This window comes from Malania oleifera, chromosome 11 (genome assembly GCF_029873635.1).
Source record: "Malania oleifera isolate guangnan ecotype guangnan chromosome 11, ASM2987363v1, whole genome shotgun sequence".
NCBI lineage: Eukaryota > Viridiplantae > Streptophyta > Magnoliopsida > Santalales > Ximeniaceae > Malania > Malania oleifera.
This window is the reverse complement of record NC_080427.1, coordinates 40,999,225-41,019,054: the sequence shown is the minus strand read 5'-3', so window position 1 is coordinate 41,019,054 and position 19,830 is coordinate 40,999,225. Positions and strand designations below refer to the sequence as shown.

At 35.8% G+C, this 19,830-nt stretch overlaps 1 protein-coding gene across 3 annotated transcripts; it reads right to left on the bottom strand.

Annotated features, from left to right (window-relative positions):
* Positions 1-381: 381 nt before the first annotated feature.
* On the bottom strand, positions 382-18,527 carry LOC131167968 (metal tolerance protein C2). 3 transcript variants are annotated; one of them, XM_058127077.1, is made up of 11 exons: positions 18,251-18,527; positions 17,594-18,152; positions 15,897-16,005; positions 14,998-15,037; positions 13,042-13,118; positions 12,774-12,862; positions 1,568-1,637; positions 1,325-1,363; positions 1,053-1,203; positions 869-958; positions 382-701 (listed from the first exon to the last, which is right to left on the bottom strand). In XM_058127077.1, the coding sequence occupies exons 2-11, from the start codon at positions 18,072-18,074 to the stop codon at positions 600-602; spliced, it is 1,248 nt and encodes a 415-aa protein (XP_057983060.1). In that variant the 5' UTR covers positions 18,075-18,152; positions 18,251-18,527; the 3' UTR covers positions 382-599. The 3 variants fall into 3 exon arrangements, with proteins under 3 accessions (XP_057983060.1, XP_057983058.1, XP_057983059.1); XM_058127075.1 differs by having other exon boundaries at positions 17,594-18,163; positions 18,251-18,494; XM_058127076.1 differs by having other exon boundaries at positions 17,594-18,527.
* Positions 18,528-19,830: the final 1,303 nt, after the last annotated feature.

The window sequence follows — 19,830 nt, the reverse complement described above, 5'->3', positions numbered from 1 at the left end:
ATACAATTATTTAAGCTATTCGATGCCCACTCTGAGTTCTACCACTCCTTTCACGATACCCCATATAACAAAATGAAATAACATGTTTTTTGTTCCCCTACCATCAATGATTTTGTTTGAAAAAAGAAAAAAAGAGAGCTCATTATTCTTTGTATTTTACTTTTCTATTAAATACTATAAAAAATAAAAAATTATTTTAATATAATTAAAAAAACATAAATTATGTGTAAAATATTGTTCATAGATTTAGTATATTTTTTATTTTATTTTTTTCCACTTTTCAGGATAACCAAAAAGTACTTTTCTTTCCCTTCGCTGGTATTTTTGAATTCCAAACGAAGCCTAAATGGCTACATTATGTCCAGAATATATAGACAAACATATCGAAATCATATATTTCTTCATTATAAAGAACATAAATATAGCATAACAGCAGCAAATCATAATATTTTCGCCTGTTAGGAAGCAGAAAGTTCTTTGCAAATAAATAATACACTTCTGTGCTGCCAATGTGAGAGCAAAGCCAAATTGTGAAACCAAGCCTAAACCTCTTGTCATCAGTCAGCCCCCACAAGGTAGAAGGAAAGGGAGATTGAAGTTCAGGCATAGTCGGTTTGCACAGTCAAATCCTGCACTCCCAAATCGTGGTACAAACCATGCACATACTGCAGTATCAGCCGATCGTCTATTCCTTTCTTCACCTATTAGCAGATCAATGGAAAAAGAAACCAAGAAACGGGAAACAGGTTACAACCAAACAGAGAATAGCCCAAAGAAACTGTAATCCAGAAACATCCTGCCAGTTATTTGGTTCAACAGCATGGATTGCCAAAAAATACAAGAAAAGAAAAAAGAAAAACACTCTTGCCTGTAATGAGAGTGATCCAACAACATATCCAGGCACCAATTCCCAAAACCGAGCTTGAGACACTTCTGAGACATCTTCATGAGCAGCAATCTAACAAAAGAAGATATTAAAATGATGAAATATGAAAAAAAAAAAAAATTATTTATTAGGAACCTCAAACCCTAAGACAAGAACAGACAATCACCTGTCTCCAGCATTTACTCAATGCCGAAGATGGAATGCCGGGTGGTGCCATTTGGAGAAGGATGCTGCCAGTCACCCTAAAAAGTGGCATGACAAGCATGAAGACTGCAACTGAAACTAGCCCTAAGCACAAAACCTCAGCATTCTTAACCCTGAAAACAGGGGGAAAAAATAATTATTATATTTAAACTAAAATAAAGAATTGGGATGGCACCAAATGAGGATGCGTGAAAATGAAAAAGGATATACAGACTGGAAATAAGCAATAATTACCCTAGGGACAAAAACCAAGATGCCAAGATCAAACCTGCACTGAAACAATGAGAGTGCACCAGCTTAAGATTGGCATACAGAACAAATAATAGGGAATAAAAAATAGAACTCATTCAACCAATCATCTTGCAGATGCATAAAGTGTTTGCATGCAAAAGATGCATTGATATGAGTTTTTTTGTCTCATTTCTGTCTGTGTTTTTTATTTTTTGGGGGGGTTGGTTGCTGATGTCTATTTTGTACCTGCGAATAGAATCTGCAAGAACATGCAAGCAAACGGAATGGTAGTTCATATCTTCTGCTTTTTGATAGACTGCAAGGAGACATGCAACATAAGAACATCTTAGAAAATATCAAGTCACTGGAAAGGAATCCAGATAAAAAGAATGAAAGGCTAAAACAAAAAATGGGTATGAGGAAAGGAGCTCAAGAAATTGTGCCCTGCAAGTTTTTATTTTTACTTTTTCTCTTTCGAAGGGAGGGAAGGAGGAGGGAATATCTCCCAGCAACTCTGCAATTTTCAATGAGAAATTCTAATTGCAAAATTCCTCATCTCATAATCTAGCAGTTCAACACCTTCAAATAGCCTTATATTTCTGTGTTTCCAAATAGCCCAGAAAATAGAGTGAAGTACCACGCGAACTTCTTTCTTATTACATCAGTACAAGCTCTACAAGGTCTACCCTACCACCTCTAACCTCAATCAGATCACCTATTTTTCTCAAAAGCAAACAGCACCAAAGTTCTTTAGACTCAATAACCTTCTCCCCCCACTCCCCTCCCACCCTCATCCCAAAAAGGGAGAGAGAAAAAAAAAAAGACGAAAAAAAAAATGCACATGCACACAATACCCATTTCAACTGAGCTTGCTTTATGTACTAACAACCTTTTTTTATAGTTGCCAATCATTCTTACCCATATAACATAGATGGTTATGTTGTTCATAAATGCTCCCTTCACAGAAATTTGACTATTACATAGAACCCAAGATGTACTCTACTTTAGCTGCCTTACTTTAAACTCCCAAAATAGATTTTCTTCAATTACTATTTTTCTTTATTAATTGACCTAAGTAGAAAAATCTGGTTATGAATTTCATTACCATCAATTTTACCTTTTCTTCATCTCCCCAAGAATTGCACATAGCAGTTCATGTCTTCAATCTATCTTCTAATCATCATGAAACCTTTAGAGCCTAGACTACAAAGTCTCTCTCCATGGTTCTAGATTAGATACTGTTCCTTGTCTAATATCAACTATGAAGACAATATTATCCAGTAGAAAAATGCCCCATGTATTGAATGTGCAGTACAACTCCATTGCTAAAGCAAAAAAATGAGGACTCAAATCTGACCTAGCTATAAACATATTGTAGCTGAAAATTCCACAATTTCTCCCCCAATAATTCTAAAACTAAGCATTGCACCATCGTACATATATCTGGTAACATCTATATATCTCTTGCCTAACACCTCAACCCCCCAACTCCCTGTGTTATCATAGACCTTTTTAAACATACAGAAATCATGTCCAAATCATCTTCTTTTCTCCAATATTTTTTATTAGTCTCCTCAATAGGTATCTAACATTTCTGACCAACCTCCATGGTTTAAAACAAAACTGATCTTCTAAAACTCTTCTTTTTCATCTAATCTTTGTTCAACTCCTAAGATTACACTTGGTTCATGGTTCATGGTTCATGGTTCATGAAATGTCTATTCCAAGGAATAGACAAGTCATACTATAAAGATCTGATATTAAAGACCAGTCATGCTGTAAGTTACAAAAGAAGAGGCGTTTTCATCATAAAGTAAATAACAATGCAAAAAATTTTATGAATCCATCACATGGAATAGAAAAGGAATGAGTATTCCCAAATTCCACCATGGGAATGCATATTCTGGTTTTTAGGTTTGATGGAATAATACAAACTTTAGCATGATGAACTTTTTAAAAATTATTTTATCCCTATACAAATTTTATTATATTTTCATTTTTTTTTTTTATAGCATTTATTATATTCTCATCTTACTCCATTCTATTTCCAAGACATTTTCTGCAAATAAAATGTAAATTAAGTTTCACTGTATAACTCGTAAGATTAGTTGCACAATGACTTACAATTTCAAATATCACCCTTATTTATTTATATTCATTTAGTGCCCTTCTTTCTCTTTATAAAAAGGGCAACCTCGGCCACAAAGCTCCCAGCATTGCAGGAGTAGGGGGAGGGTCATCACAGTGTACACAGCCTCACCCCTGCTTTTATTTAGAGATCCTATTTCTTTGGACTCAAACCTGTGACCAACCAGACACAGAGGAGCAACTTTCTTTGTCTATATAAATTTGTCAAACAAACTAGCCAACCATATTGGGCCACAATCTCCTAAACATTTGCATAATTGAAGTATTCAACAAAGATGTCATCCACTATACAATGACAAAAATCTGGAGTGCTCGCCCACTAAGGATCCATACCCACTGGCCAGTTGTTTGTGGGGAAGGTCTAAACTTAAAACACTAAAAGCAACACATTCAGATTTAGGGATGCCAGCCACTCCAACAAAATTTTCATTTTGCATTTTTTTAATGCATATTCAATTTTCTATACTATTTCTACAAGCATTAACTAGTGAGCCTTTTCCTCGTTAATGTCACCAAAGTTGTGGGATTCAGAATGTACAGGTTTTGGTCAGGCCTAATATGCTCCACATAGGCCTGCCTAGGGCAGCTCAGATATATTTAAACTATATTTAGAAAATATTTTTAAATTAAAAAAAGTAGGTAAAATGCACACACACACATATATATATATAGATAGATAGATAGCAGATTTGATATTTTATTCGTATGAGGCTTCAGCTTGGGCTCAGGGGTCATAAAACTTTTAACAGCCTAACTAGGCCCACCCATTTTCAACACAAGGACAAGCTCAAGTCAGCTCATTGGACGACTTTGGATTTATGTCTTCCACTTGCTCCACATTAAATAGCTTACAAAATAAAGTCACCTTTTTATATCTTCTTTCAATGGCAAAATATTCTGCTCACTTTTGTACACTTGATTAATATTTAATGCTGTCCAGGTCTTTCCTCTTTCTTCCCCTCCCTCAAACAAGTACGTGTTTTCCATTCTCTCCATATTTAGCATATAGCCTATGTATATTTAGCTCCAGTAAGTACATTTGCTTGCACCATTTCTCACCTCTTTATACTTCTCAAAGTTTTCCCCCCATTTCAACATTATTGGCTATTGCCATATCTCTACCACTTCTCTTAATTGCTTTTTTGACTTTTGCCATTCCACCACAGCTCATTATACTTTTTGTTAAAAAAAAATTAAACAAGATACCTCTTGATAGAATTATTATATGACCAGTCATTTTTTTCCAAAAGATTTTGACTTCACGACCTTATACCTGTCAACGGAACAGCAAACAGCAAAGCAAAAGATTTCTTTCCTTACGTAAGCCCTCATTTATTTCCTTATATTTCAATTCATTATTTTGTACAGTTAGCATATATTTAGTTTACATGTATAAGGCTTGACAGATTATAGTTTACTTGTATAGGGCTAGAATCATGCTAGACCTTATTTACTTTCTATGCATAGCATTCTTGTAAAGTCTATATATAATATACAGATCTCAAGGCCAAATCATTCGGCCATTCAAAAAATATTTGACATTGTACCAGAGCCAGCCAACTGCTAGGTTTTTTTTCCCTTCAAATTTTTTTTTTTTTTTTGGGTTTTGTCTTCTCGGATTCGTGGCTGTTGTGGTTTTGTTTTCTCTTCTGGAATTTTTCTCTGTTCTTTCGGTACTTCTGTGGCTGCGTGGCTGTCGGCACAACAGGTTTCTGGGTTGCCATTTATTCCTCCAGTTGGTGTCCTGGTGATTCTCGGAAAGCAGGCAACAGTTTTCTGTTGCTGTTTGTGACTTTTGGCAAACAGGCACAGCAAGTTTCTGGTTTGCCACTTATTTCTCCAGTTTCTGTTGCTGTTTGTGACTCTCGGAAAGCAGGCTTGTGACTTTCGGCAAGCAGGCACAACAGGTTTCTGGTTTCCCACTTATTACTCCAGTTTTTGTTGCTGATTGTGACTCTCGGCAAGCAGGCAACAGCTTTCTGTTGCTGTTTCTGGCACTTATCTTCTCGGCACAGCAGGTTTTTGGTTCAAGATTTAATTTTTAGTACAGTTTTTTGGTTCAAGATTTAATTTTTTAGTGCAGGGAGGTTGTTCTTGGTTTTTCTTTGTACCCACGTTGTTCATTTTGGGCTTCTAGATTTTCTGGTGGTCTGTTTCTTTCGGCACAGTGTTTTTTTTTTGGGCTTCTCGATTTTCTCCATTATTTAGCATGGACTTTGTACCCGCGTGTGCCAAGTTTACGGGCAATAATTATTCTACATGGGCTTTTCAATTTGAACTTTTCCTGAAGGGAAAAGATCTTTGAGGTCATATTGATGTCATGGATTGTGCACCTAATCCTGATAAATCCAAGGAGTCCGCAGCTTGTCCTTCATGGACTGTGCTTGATGCTCAGATTATGTCTCGGCTTCATGGCTCGGTTGAGCCACATATTGTCCCCAACTTGCAACCTTATCGCACTGCTCAATCCATGTCGACTTATTTAAAAACAGTATAGTATCAAGATAACAGTGCCCGTCGTTTTCAGTTAGAGCATGCGATTGCCATGTTTCAACATGGAAATCGTTCCATCCAAGACTATTATTTGGGGATTCTGATTCTTTGGAATGAATATTCTAATCTTGTTACTACGGATGTTCCTGTGACTTCTCTTCCCATTATTCAACATCTTCACGAGACTAGTTACCATGATCAGTTTCTTATGAAACTCCGCCCCGAGTATGAATTTGTTCGCTCGTCTCTGCTAAATCACTCTTCTATTCCTTCTCTGGATGTTTGTTTTGGTGAGTTACTTCGTGAAGAACAACGGTTTAGTACTCAAGTTACTCTGGCACAATCTCATGGTAGTTATGGATCTGTCCCTGTGGCTTATGCTGCTCAACGACGAGGACTGCCTGCGCATTCTAGAACTTTGTAGTGTTTTTGCTGCAAAGAAATTGGACATATCGCTGCTAATTGTTCCAAGAAATTATGCTCTTATTGCAAGAAGAAGAGTCACATTATCAAAGAATGTCGTATACGCCCGCAGAATCGGCAGGCCCAGGCATTCCAGACTTCTGTTAGTGTACCCCCCACAATGACTTTTGCGGCCCCTGGCTCTTCTTTAGGTGACTACTTTGTTCATGCACCTCCTCCAGCGAATTACTGCACACCTGACATGGTGGAATAGGAGCTAATTTCGGCATTATTAGCAATGGGGCTCAAAGGTAACAATTCTACTAATCTTTGGTATGTGAACTCGGGTGCCTTTAATCACATGACAAATAATCCCACTACCTTGTGTCATGTTCGGCCCTACGCTGGTCAATCTGCTATTCAGACTGCCAATGGCAGTTCTTTGCCAATAGCTGCTATCAGAGATGCCTCTTCTAAGTTCACTAATGTGTTTCTTGCTCCTTAGTTTTCCACGAATCTTATTTTTGTCGTCAATTAGTTTATAACAATTGTTCTGTTAATTTTTCAAGTAATGGTTGTGTTGTGCAAGACTAGCTAATGGGAAAGCCGATCGCAAAGGGACCTAAAGTGGGGCGCTTGTTTCCACTACTTTTGCCTGTTCCAGCACGTTCTCTAGTTTATTCTTTTAAGTCTTTTGCTTGTAATAATGTTTCAGATCTTAGTAAGGTGTGGCATCATTGTTAGGCCATCCCAATACTCAGATCTTATCTCATGTATTGAACTCTGGTTTACTTGGTCATAAAGTACGTTCTTCTTTATCTCTTGAGTGCGCCTCTTGCAAACTTGGTAAAAGCAAAACTATTCCCTTCCCTTTGCATAGTGATGTTTGGGGACCTTCCCCGGTTAGTTCACATGAAAAATTTAAATACTATGCGACTTTCATTGATGATCATAGCAGATTTACTTGGGTCTACCCTTTCCACTCTAAATTTAATGTTTTTCGTTCTTTCACTGAGTTTTTAGCGTATGTTAACAATCAATTTTCTGCTTCTATTAAGACATTACGCACAGATTCTGGTAGTGAATATGTGTCTACTGAGTTTCAAGCATTTTTGGCCTTTAAAGGCATTATTCATCAACATTAATATCCTGCTACTCCCCAACAGAATGGAGTAGCCGAACGAAAATCGTCGTCTCCTAGATGTGATCCGTACTCTCTTGCTAGAATCCTTTGTTCCATCCTTGTTTTGGGTTGAGGCTTTGAAAACTGCTACTTACTTGATTAATCGTTTAGCTTCTCAAGTCCTACTTATGGAGTCTCCCTATTTCCATTTATTTGCTAAGCAACCTAGTTACAATAACCTCCGTACCTTTGGTTGTGTATGTTTTGTTCATTTACCTCCTCATGAGCGACATAAATTATCTGCTCAATCTATTCGATGTGCATTCTTGGGATACAATGTTGTTTAAAAAGGGATTTGTTTGCTATGATCCTACATTACATCGTAGACGCATTTCTAGGAATGTTATTTTCTTTGAAAATCAACATTTATTTCCTGTGTCCTCTATACCCTCCTCTCCTACTGTGATTCTCCCCTCCTTTGAGGAGGGGTTCTCGGATCTTCATCCAGTCAGTTCTCGTTTTAAACCAGCTATACACGGCGCCCGCGCCCATAGTCTCTTCCGGTAGCTCATCCAATATATGATCCTACCACACTCTAGATTCAATCAATTGCAGCACCTCTAGAGCCTTTGGTACGTCGCTCTTCTCGAGTGTCTGTACTCCCAGACAGGTATGGGTTTCCCTCTTCAAGTTCTGGTAAGTCTGTTTCAGCTCTTACTGCTACATTGTCCAATTTAGATATTTCCACTTCCTACTCACACGTTGCCAAGCATGATTGTTAGCAACAAGCTATGCAAGAAGAAATTGCCGCTCTAGAGGCCAATCACACCTGGGACATTTGATTAAGCGTCAAAGTTGCGTAATTAAGTATTTAAATGCATTAATAACTGTTAAAATTTTAATTAAATGCTTAATTATGTCCACTATTTTAATCATTGAGCACAATTGATAATCTTGAGATAATTATCCTATTTTGCTGTAAATTTACGGATATTTATGTTTAATTATTGCAGGATAATTTTCAGAAGCCGCGTCACGTAGGAAATTTGGAGAGCCACGTAAAAAGGAAGCCCTCCCATGCAATTAAGAGAAGGTCGTGTGTCTTGGGCTCCATGCACGAGAAGAGGGTCGTCTACATGTACAAGCATTCAAGGCATGAGACAATGGGCCATGTATTTGCATGGCACATGCAACATTAAGGAGCTGGAACTCGGGCCATGCATGAAGAAGCAAGAAGTTTGGGCGTTCATGCAGGCAAGCACGTGGGCTTGTCATGAAGAAGCTCGGCCATGCATCTTGGGCCATGTGTGTGAATTGAATGGGCCATGCACAGAAGCTAAAGGCAGCTGGAGCTTCATGAAATTAAAGAGCCGATTGCGTGTGTGAAGGGAACGTGCGCTGGGTCTCAAAGGGTGACAAGACCACATGAAAGTTGCATGAGTTTCATGTGAGCTAGGCCTGCTATGCGCTGGGCCGTGAGGAGAAGCAGCAGCCGACCTGGTGGGAATTAAGTGGGCACTGGCAAGCCGTGCGCCGGAAGGAAACAAAGGTCATGTGCTGGGGGTTTTAAAGAAAAAGGAAGGCTAGGGGAGTGGGTTTTTAGGTAGGGAGCTTTTTAGGGTTTTAATAGCTAGCTTTTTAGGGTTGCTTTTTGGGGGCATAGGGTTTGAAAGAGGGCAGCAAGGGGGTCTTCTCCTTCTAGGGAGGCAAGCTGCAGCTGGGAGAGGCTCTTCTCCACGACCATTTCCTCCCACTCTCTTACTCTCTCTCTCTCTCTTCAATTAATTAGTTTTGTTTACTTGTTATATACTTCATTGTCATTTCAATAGATATTTTAATGTTTAGTTTGAGTTAATTATTGCATTGAGTATTCGTATTTAAAGTTACTGTTGGGTTTCTTTCTCTTTCTCTCTCTCTCTCTCTTTGTGTTATTTTAATATTCATTTGAGTATTAATAAGTTCAGTTTGTCTTTTTTTTTATTTAAAATCAGTGTTGGAATGAAATCTTATTTGGGTTATTTTTATTATGGAAGTCAGTTTGTCTTTTTTATTTAAAATCATTAAATCTTGTTTGAGTTATATTTATTGTTGAGTTTAGCTTGTTTTTATTTAAAGTTAGTGTTGGAATTAAATGCTTGTTTAAGTTAATTAGTGTGTTTAGTCTATTTCATTGTTGAAGAATTTCTTATTGTTTATTTACTTTTTGTTCCGTATTTTAATATTTAGTTGAGTTGATTATTGGATTGATTATTTTTGTTTACGTTAGTGTTACGTTTATTTATGTTTAAGATATTGCTAGATTAAGTTTATTTAGTTGAGCCTTTGTTAAGTTGAGTTTATTTTTAGATATTGTTGGATCCATTTTTTGTTTAAGTTATTAAGGTGTTGAGTTTGTTTGAAACTATTAAGTTTAGTTTGTCTTTGTTTGATACTGATTAGTGAGGTTCTTGCTTATGATTTATTATTTGAGTGTTTAATTAGTGAGTTGTCTGGTTGGTTTATGCTTGTTAGGTTCATAGTTTAGGTTTCACGTCGTTTTAATTTCGTCACAAATTCTCAAAAACCCCAGAAATCGAATCTGAACTATGTTCAGTAAATTGTTTTCTTATTTTCTTCTTTCTGTTTTGCGCGAGTTTGAAATTGATTTGCATTCTCTAAGGAGACGATCTACCCTTTTTTAAGGCTAATTATTACACGACAGAACTCCTATACTTGGGATAGTCTTTGCGCTGCTCATTTTTAAAGTGAGTCAACATTGAGCCTTGTCCTCCCACCATTGTTCCTCTAGGTTGTAAATGGGTTTACTCAGTCAAGGTCTGATCTGATGGAAGTCTGGATCGTTACAAATCTCACCTTTAGGAATAATTAGGAATATGGTGTTAATTATGAAGAGACCTTTGCTCCTGTGGCTAAGATGACTATTGTTCGTACGATTCTAACTATTGCTGCTTCCAGTGAGTGGCCACTACATCAGATGGATGTCAAGAATGTATTTCTTCACAGGGATCTTAAAGAGTGTATTTATATGAAGCCACCCCCGAGCTTGTTTCCCTCTCCGACTTCACATGTGTGTAAACTTCATCGTTCTCTTTATGGTCTCAAACAAGCTCCGACGGCCTGGTTTGATAAATTCCGCACCACTTTATTACAATTCTCATTCAAGCAGAGCAAGTATGACACTTCATTGTTTCTTCGGAAATCAGACATGGGTATTGTTGTTCTTTTGGTTTAAGTTGATGATATTGTGATTATTAGTTCCGATTCTGCTTCACTTGCTCAGATCACGACTCATCTCTCAGAGTCCTTTCATATGAAAGATCTCGGGTCTCTCGCATATTTTCTTGGTCTTGAGGTGAATTGTAGTCCCTTAGGTATTTCACTCAATCAACATAAGTATGCTAGTTACTTGGTGGCCACTGCTGGCCTTCAGAAGGGTACTTCTAATGATACTCTCATGGAATTAAATGTCAAGCTTCGCAAAGAAGAGGGTGACTTACTTACTGATCCCAGTTTATACGGGAAGTTGGTAGGCAGTCTTGTCTATCTCACCATTACTAGACCAAACATTTCCTTTGCTGTACAGCAAGTCAGCCAATTTCTTCAGACTCCTCGTCATCTTCATTTGGCTGTTGTTCGTAGGATCATACACTATGTTCAAGGCACTTCTGCCGTGGTTTATTCTTCACTACATGCAATTTTGCTAGCCTTGCAGCTTATAGCGATGCTGATTGGGCTGGTTGTGTGGATACACATCGCTCCATCACTAATTGGTGTGTGTTCTTAGGTGATGCATTGATCTCTTGGAAGAGTAAGAAGCAAGACAGAGTTTCTAAGTCATCAAAGGAATCTGAATATCAGGCGATGTCTCTTGCTTGTTCTAAAATTATTTGGCTTCGAGGCTTTCTTGCTGAGCAAGATTTTTCTGAGACTGATCCTACACCTCTACATGCTGATAATATGAGTGCTATCCAAATCATGGCCAATCATGTCTATCATGAGCGCACGAAGCATATTGAAGTCGATTGTCAGTCTATCCGTGAAGCATTTGAAGCTCGTGATATCACTCTTCCACACATTTCCACTTAATTACAAATTGCGAATATCTTCACCAAGGCTCTCACTCGTCATCAACATTGCTTACTAAGTAGCAAATTGATGCTTGTTGATCAACCCGCATCAATTTGAGGGGGGCCGTCAACGGAACAACTTTTAAAGCAAAATATCTCTTTCCTTACTTCAGCCCTCATTTATTTCCTTATATATCAATTCATTATTTTGTACAGTTAGCATATATTTAGTTTACATGTATAGGGCTTGACAGATTATAGTTTACTTGTATAGGGCTAAAATCATGCTAGACCTTATTTACTTTCCATGTATAGCATTCTTGTAAAGTCTATATATAATATACAAATCTCAAGGCCAATTCATTCAGCCATTCACAAAATATTTGACATTACCATCCAAGTCCCTTCTTCAATCAATTCCCCTTTTTAGGTTTCATACAATTTTCTTAAATGGATTTACATTTTCTTTTCTGTTTTTTAATGGATATATCTAATGCGAAAATACTACCTTCTATGGTCAAACTATCACCTAGAATGGCTTTACAATCCTACATGAAAGCCTATTTTCGTAGTTGAGGAAAAAACTATTTGGCTCTTATTTGGTTCATTACTCTCATCTTAAAACATGTTTTTACAGCTCTACACATACAAGATATAGAAACTCTAAAACCGTGCTGCTAGACTTTGCCTTCCCTCCATATCAATGCTGCCCATATATCCTCTTCCTCTCATTACCATTATTATCCTTTCTTGTGTCCATATAAATCAGTTCTCATAAAAGGTTTCTTACCCCAGTCCCTGAGAGGTACATGTGCAACTCTTCCATATCTTCCAAATTTGTTTTTTCTAAGGTTTCCAAGTAAGCCAACCTAGGGGCATGAGCAATAATAGTAGTTAGCATCACTTGGTCTAAAACCTGCCTAATTTTTTATAGTTCTATCCCACTCGTTTAACATCAATGAGCTATTTTAGGATTTCATCCATGATTCCCTAATTGAATGCACATAACATATTTTCCTTAAGAGGTTGGGGAGCTATCGCACCATGAGAACATAACTTTAACAGTTGGACTTAGCAGCTTCCAACAAGAAATTGCAGTTTTTAATTATCCCATAAGAAACAAAAGAACAAATATATTTCAGATATATCCAAGAATAAGCAGTCCAAATAGGCATATGACAATTCCAAGAAACATATAAAACTGCAGTATACAACTCACCAAGGTTAATGCGAGCATAGTTCCTGAAGAACCAAACGCCAATAAGGTTCACCAATAAATTTGTCACAGCCGAAACAATCAAGTAATGCCTATATGTCACAAATAAATTTATATCACAAAAAAGGCACCAAAGAACACAAACCCAATCTATAAGTAACGTATCCATTTTGATGCACCAAGGAAATGATCAACAAGTACAAAAGCATAGTAGAGCATATAGTCATCTATATTGGAGCTCAGCTTGTCTATGTCCATATAGCCAACTTACTTGTGCTCTGATTCATCTTGTATGAATGCATGAAGTGCTTCCACAGCTAAGGAGAATGACATAAACAATAGAAACAGCTGTCTACACATGCAACACAATACAAGTAGTCATATATTAGCCTGGGATAGATATATATCACACATGCATGCACCAACAAAATGTTGACAAAAACCACAACAGCAGTAATAATCTTTTGGAATTTTTTTTTTTTAAAAAAAATTAGAGAAAAGAGAGAAAAGACGTTGCAAAGGAGAAGGATAAGACATCCTCCTAGAGAACAAGCAAGCAAAGAGCAAAACAAAATAAAAATGAAACAAAGGGAGGAAAAATAAATCTAGTTGAGCATAATGTTGCCAAAATTTTCAGAAAAAAATAAATAAATAAATAACTGGATTTTCTTGAAGTTTCCAAGATTTCGTTTTAGTTTTGAAAATATAACCAAAAAGGTAGTCTATTTGTTAAATTCTTGTTTATATTTTGGTTTGCGTAATTTTTAATGGTGATACCGCACAACTCCTTAGCAACATTTGGAAAGACAAATTACTGCTTAATCAGAAAATTTTTGCATACTTCATTGCACAGAAGTTCATTTCTGTCCTTGAATCAACTAAAAATTAATTATCACACAATCCTTTAATCATCATAAAAAAAATTAAAAAAAAAAAAAATCATCATCAAGCAATTCATTGATACCTCAATTAAACATTAATAAATCAAACAGTATAAATAAAGTAAATGTCTAAATCAATTAAAAAATATGATTAGTATAATGTTTAGTCATATGAATTAATGCATTACGATAAAAAATAAGAATTATTAATAATTATATTTTCAGAATCATTCTTTAGTACTTCAAGAACAGTTATACCAAATATCAAGATTGCAAAATGGTGAAAACATTTTTCAGATAACTTTTCTGACTTTTTTTTTCCAAGTTTTAGAAATTTTAGGGATATCTTTGTTTTAATTTTATTTTAATTTTTATTCATTAAAAAATTATGTGCACTGTGATTTAATTTGGAAAAGTGAATACAGACAACCAAACGGGAGGTACATATGGATTGATAGAGCGGGAAGATGAGAGAACTTCACTAGATAACAAACCAGAAGAGAGATAAAGAAAGAAAATAATAAAAGTACATAGGAGAAGTAGCAAACTTAAAGGCAGCATGGAAGTTAAAGGAAAACCAAAAGAGAGCATTGTGATAAACACTAGGAAAACAAGCTAGCAACATAGAAGACACCACAGCCCTTACTTGCTAATTGGGAAAAATGGAAGTATGCAGATAGCTAAGCAAAAAGAACTACAAAGGGAAAGGAAACAAAATGAAACATGAAAATTATGAGATTAAGCTATGTTAAAAAACATAATTTGCTTTCTAACCAGAAATTAAATTTTCCCTATAACTGGGGGACCAAAAAGAAGGTAATAAAAATTTTTCTGCTTACAGCAATCTTCCATGCTTCTTCACTTCTTAATTATTTCCCAATCCTTTATGGTCAAATATCCAGCACTTCCAAAGAAAGTAGATGCATATTGTACCCATATTTAGTTAGTTGTTAAAAGAACATTGACCGCTCCCACATAATGCCAATTCTCAAGTTTGATATACTTTAAGCAACAACACAAACCATGTCAAAAAAACTCAATACAAACATAGTGAATGAATAGAAATCCCAGGAGATTTCCAGCGTGTGTCATTGATGAGGTGTTCACATAACATGCTCCAAATAAAATACGATCCCAGAACAGTGCCCAAAAACTGTCTGAGGCACTATGTAACAATATGGATGGTGTAGCAACCACGCCACAGCTATAAAGCGTCCTTAATGCATCAATATCGTATGAACATCAGCAATTAAAATAATATACAACAGTCTAATACAGAATAATGATCATTATACACATAAAGGAGCACATCAACCCCAAATATACGAGAAATATTATATACTCACAGCATTAGTGAAAGCAGACAAAACTTCTAGCCTTTTGTACCTGTTGGTATATAAGGATAATAATAGTCAATTAAAATTTATTCCTGGAGACTTAAAAATATAGTTTAGCTACATACATAAAACAATCCAATTAATCAGACTCATCCCACCAATTCATACATACATAAACACATACATACATATAAATATATTACAATGAAATACTCTGCAAACACCTAGCTTCCACCAAGTCTTATGACACTTTTCTTATGGGACCCTGTGTGAGTTTGGCACTACAAAAAATAAAAAATCTCAATCACTAGATCAAAAGCTCATTTTATTCCAAGCTTCCCAATCAAGTTGGGGTCCATTCAGCAACTGTGTAGGGATCCCAGGAGAGAGAGAGAGAGGGGGGGGGGGGGGCATCAATGTAATCAAAATTTTACTTCCATTTTGATATTTCTTGCCATTTTTGAAGTATTCTACATTTGAAAGCGTCAATCAAGCCTCATCATTACAGGATGGGGTTCAAATTCGATAAGCAAGTTAGGCATGAGATGAACTTTAACTACAATAACAAAGTTTCCACAGCCTCATGTAGACCCTACAAAAAGGTATCACTTAACTTGGTGATACCTAGGTGCTAGCAGTGCCATGTATATATGCGCGTGCGTGTTTGTGTGAAAATTAAATCCTGGAGAAGCTGAGTTAAGAATGTTTGGCAAGTCAAACCCAAGTAAGTGGAAAGACTATATCAAGATAAATGAAGGCTAATAGGGACAAAGGATGGCATAATGATAATTGCTCATTCCAAACTCATCATCCCCTCTCTACCTACCTATCCAGAAACCGGGGGGGGGGGGGGGGGGGTGGGGAACAGTTAAATGAAAGCTTAAGGCCATGTAGACATCCCATCATACCCATAAGTGTAGGCACAATCAGGCTTTCGCCTAGAGGCAGCCATGGCGAATAATGAAAAAGTAAGCAGGCCACAGCCAAATGTCAAATGAAATGCATCCGAGACCAAACCTGCAAGGGCATAAATGACAATACATCAATTTAAAAGAAAAAAAATTAAGCAAGCCCCTGTTGATGAAGCATGTAGCTCTATCTATCAACCAAGTCAATCTTGTTATAAAGTATGTCAACAAGGAGGAGCAGAAAATTGGAAAAACAAAGTTGTAAAAATTTTGAAAAATTATTTATCTTTTATTTTCATACCAAAAATTTGTTGATGAATTGTAAAAATATACAAATTCCATGCAACTAATATATATTAGACACAAGAAACACTGGGTTTATAGGGAGACACCTTAAAGAATCAACTTCCTAAAAAATGCTAGTGAAGGAAATAAAAGAGCATGCCATGGGTTTCAGACTGCATAGGCTTCAATTAGCCCAGAGTGGCCAATTGTGTTGCTTTTGTTTGGCAGTTCCTCTGTATTTCCCTAAGAACATAACTGGAAAGAGATTTAAGCCTTGCTTAGTATAGTAGGGCTGAAACTGCAGCTGTTTATGTGAGAAATTTTTTGTGACTGCTGAAATTTAAACCAAAAATAGCTGCTCTCACCACTATACCAAACAAAGCTTCAGAAGGTGTACCTCTTTCATTGTATTCGTAGCATACGCGTATCCAAAAGAGAAACAAGAATACAAAACAATACAAGAAAAGAACATCTAGTGGTAAAATAGAGAGGCACTGCCATGGATGCATTGATTAACATTTCCTAAGAAAGCATATTACTTAGGCCTCATCTATATGCAGGTCGAATTCTTAACAGTCATCTAAGACAGAATTCAATAATTGGTGATGAAAGACCTCTTGACTGAACTAGAGATCATCCCGTTACTTATTTGACAAGAGGTCTATTCAGAAGTTTTGTTGGACATTTTTGCCCATAAAAAAATGCAAATTCCACATTACAACATGACATTCTTCTCCTTTTATAGAATTACTCCTAAAACTTAACTAATGGCATTTTCTTTATAGAATAAACAATGGCATTTAACTCCTTAAACTTTCAAAAGAAAAAAAAATAAATAAAAATTGCTATACCAAACATGACTGCAATTTTTGGTACATAGATGTATCAAACAATTTTAGTGGTTGTTTGTCCCTGATAGATGTACCAAACAAAAGGGTGCACCTCTACGTCAGATTAGTAGTTCACTTTTAGTGGAATAGAAAACAGAGTTCATTTTGCAGCCAACTCAATTATTGCTGGAATGGAACTCATTTCCAGCTTTTATATGGGCTAAAAAGTTACTCCACAATTTAGTCATGTGTTAGTCATGGGACTTTACAGAAGTTAGGCTGTTAACGGGCATATATGCTCATGCTTTAAATTGAAATTCTTTTGAAAGTTCAAAGTGTTGAATGCGGTGATTTAAAATTTAGAAAACAATACGCAACCTAGTGAAACTTCAGAGACTAGCTGTATAATTTTCCCTAATTTTATCATAAGCCACCTTAGATAGGTGCACATTCCCACACATATGAATATTGGCTTCAAAATGAAAAGAAAAAAAAAAAAAGAATAATAAAAATCACAATCGTGAAGAAATCTTACAAACCCATCAAAATTTTAGTTAAAATAAAAGGAATTATTTTCCTTACCTACTCGCCCTGAGAGAAGGCCTATAAATAATTCTGCAGTGGAGTAAGCCACGTTGAGTGAAATCAATATAAACAACCTCTTCATAGGCCTGTTTCCAGACCGAATTAGCCGAAAAGCAGATGTCACAAGCCAAAATGCCGAAATTTTTTCAGTGGAACTTTTCTCTTCCCCAGTAAATTTCTCATATTCCTCTAACGGATCAATCGCTGGTGGAATATCAATACTCGACACACTCCGAGAGAGCCAAGGCTTAGCTTTGTCATTGGAAATAATCGAAACTGGTGTGCGAGGTTCGTGCGCTTGGTGGAACGAGGATTGCCGCGAAAAGACAAGCCTGCGATCGCCTGCTTCAAATCCATATCCAAATTCCTTATTCCGTGTCTTGTGAGAATCAGCTTTCGCAGTACGGTGGGTGACAGATGCGGCTTCCAGTAAAGGGTCCCTGAGATCCATTCGATCGGAAACGTTTGCGCTTTCCATTGATTAGACTCGAGATAGCTCAATTTTTCTGACTCAAAACCCTTATTCTAGCATAGGAAGCTCAGAGTCAATTGACACCTGATTCAATCCTTTATATTAACAACCAAATAGAAAGAAAGGGATGTTAAATTACGAATAAATCAAACCACGATGCAATTGAGTTTCCAGATAAACACCTCCATAATCGAGATTGAACAACAAAGTAAACACTGGCGAGAGAGAGAGAGAGAGACAGACTCAAATATATATATATATATGAAGGAAATGGCTTGATGGCTTGATAAGCAGTATCGACAAATGGGTGAGAACAAAAACTAGGGCTTCGGCTTCCGACAATCGGAAAAATCATGGACGGGGAGGGCGCTGCTACGCTTGAATTACATTCTAAAAGATGGAAAATTTGAAACAACAGGGTTTTGGTTTGGCATGAGAGAGAGAGAGAGAAGTCAAGTCGAAGTCAACGAACGAGTTGGAGCGAGTTAGTATACGAATAGAATGACGTCGTTTCAATTTTATCGCTTTGTATATAATTTTTAATTTAATTTATATTAATAATTGATGTTCTGTTATCAATATATATATATATATATATATATATATATTCACTGTAACTTGAAAAAATTGTTGGCAAGATATATATGTTAGTTGTAATATTAGGCACACAATATGATTGATACATGAGAATTAACATAATTATATTATGTGCATTGTTTGTCGGAAAAGAAAAAGACTATAGTAGCTTAATTTAATTAAAAATCCAGAACAATTAATTCAATCAGCATGTTTGGTGGTATATTAATATTGTTATTTGGGAGCATGGATTTTGGATTTAGAATATTAACATAATTTGACTCTCATTTATGCTCAAAATTAAATATAATAATATTTTTTATATCTTATACTAAATTATATTGTAATTCATTATTATTTTTTAGAATTACATCAATGGCATTAATAATTTTCATAATTATCCAATAATATATATATATATATATATATATTTTGACTCTAGAAGTACATCATTTGAAACATTTAAAAATATGAAATTTAATGTGTTGGAACTTGGATATGCAGGAAATGAATGGTAGCATTTAAAAAAAAAAAAAAAAAATTAGTTGAATTTTTTTTCTTGAAAATTCAAGATTACATGAAGAGGTGGGTGTTCAATACTTTAGAATATCAAGAAATCTAATATCTTCTCTAGATACCAAAAGAGGGTATTCAACATTAAATGGTCACATTCTTGAAAACCCTCCAATTTAAGCAATGGACTAATTTTAGGAAGAGAAGTGAATATTTGGAAGGACCCAATAACAAGTGGATTCCAAAAAAATAGGATTAATAAGGATTGTTACATATTTTTGTATTGAATTTGAATGAGATGCAATATAAAATTATATTAAATATATTTAAATCTACCTAAATTCAAATGCAAGACCCGAAATACATGACTACTTTAGTAGATACTATACATGTTTAGTTTGATTTGAGTTGATTTATGTACATTTGAGATTTCTTCGTAATATATGCTAGAAATAAAACAGAATATATGAAATGTGATTTTAGTAATGATAGGAAGAATATTAGAGATAAAGTTAAACTTGATGATGAAAAAATAAATAGCACTTGTAGATTTCGATACCTTAGATCTATTATGTAAGCTGAAGGAGAAATTGAAGATGATGTAATGCATAGAGTTAAAGCAGGTTGGGTAATATGGAGAAGTGTTTCAAGTGTGTTATGTGATCGTAGAATA

Bases quoted from the DNA above. Each gene is read 5' to 3' on its own strand.
- LOC131167968 (XM_058127076.1), bottom strand. From the start codon at position 18,074: ATGGAAAGCGCAAACGTTTCCGATCGAATGGATCTCAGGGACCCTTTA. The intron at 1,638-12,773 runs GTGAGTTGTATA...GTCTCCTTGCAG, and splicing joins CTATGCTCGCATTAACCTTG to TCTATCAAAAAGCAGAAGAT. The intron at 702-868 runs GCAAGAGTGTTT...ATCTGCTAATAG, and splicing joins TTGGATCACTCTCATTACAG to GTGAAGAAAGGAATAGACGA.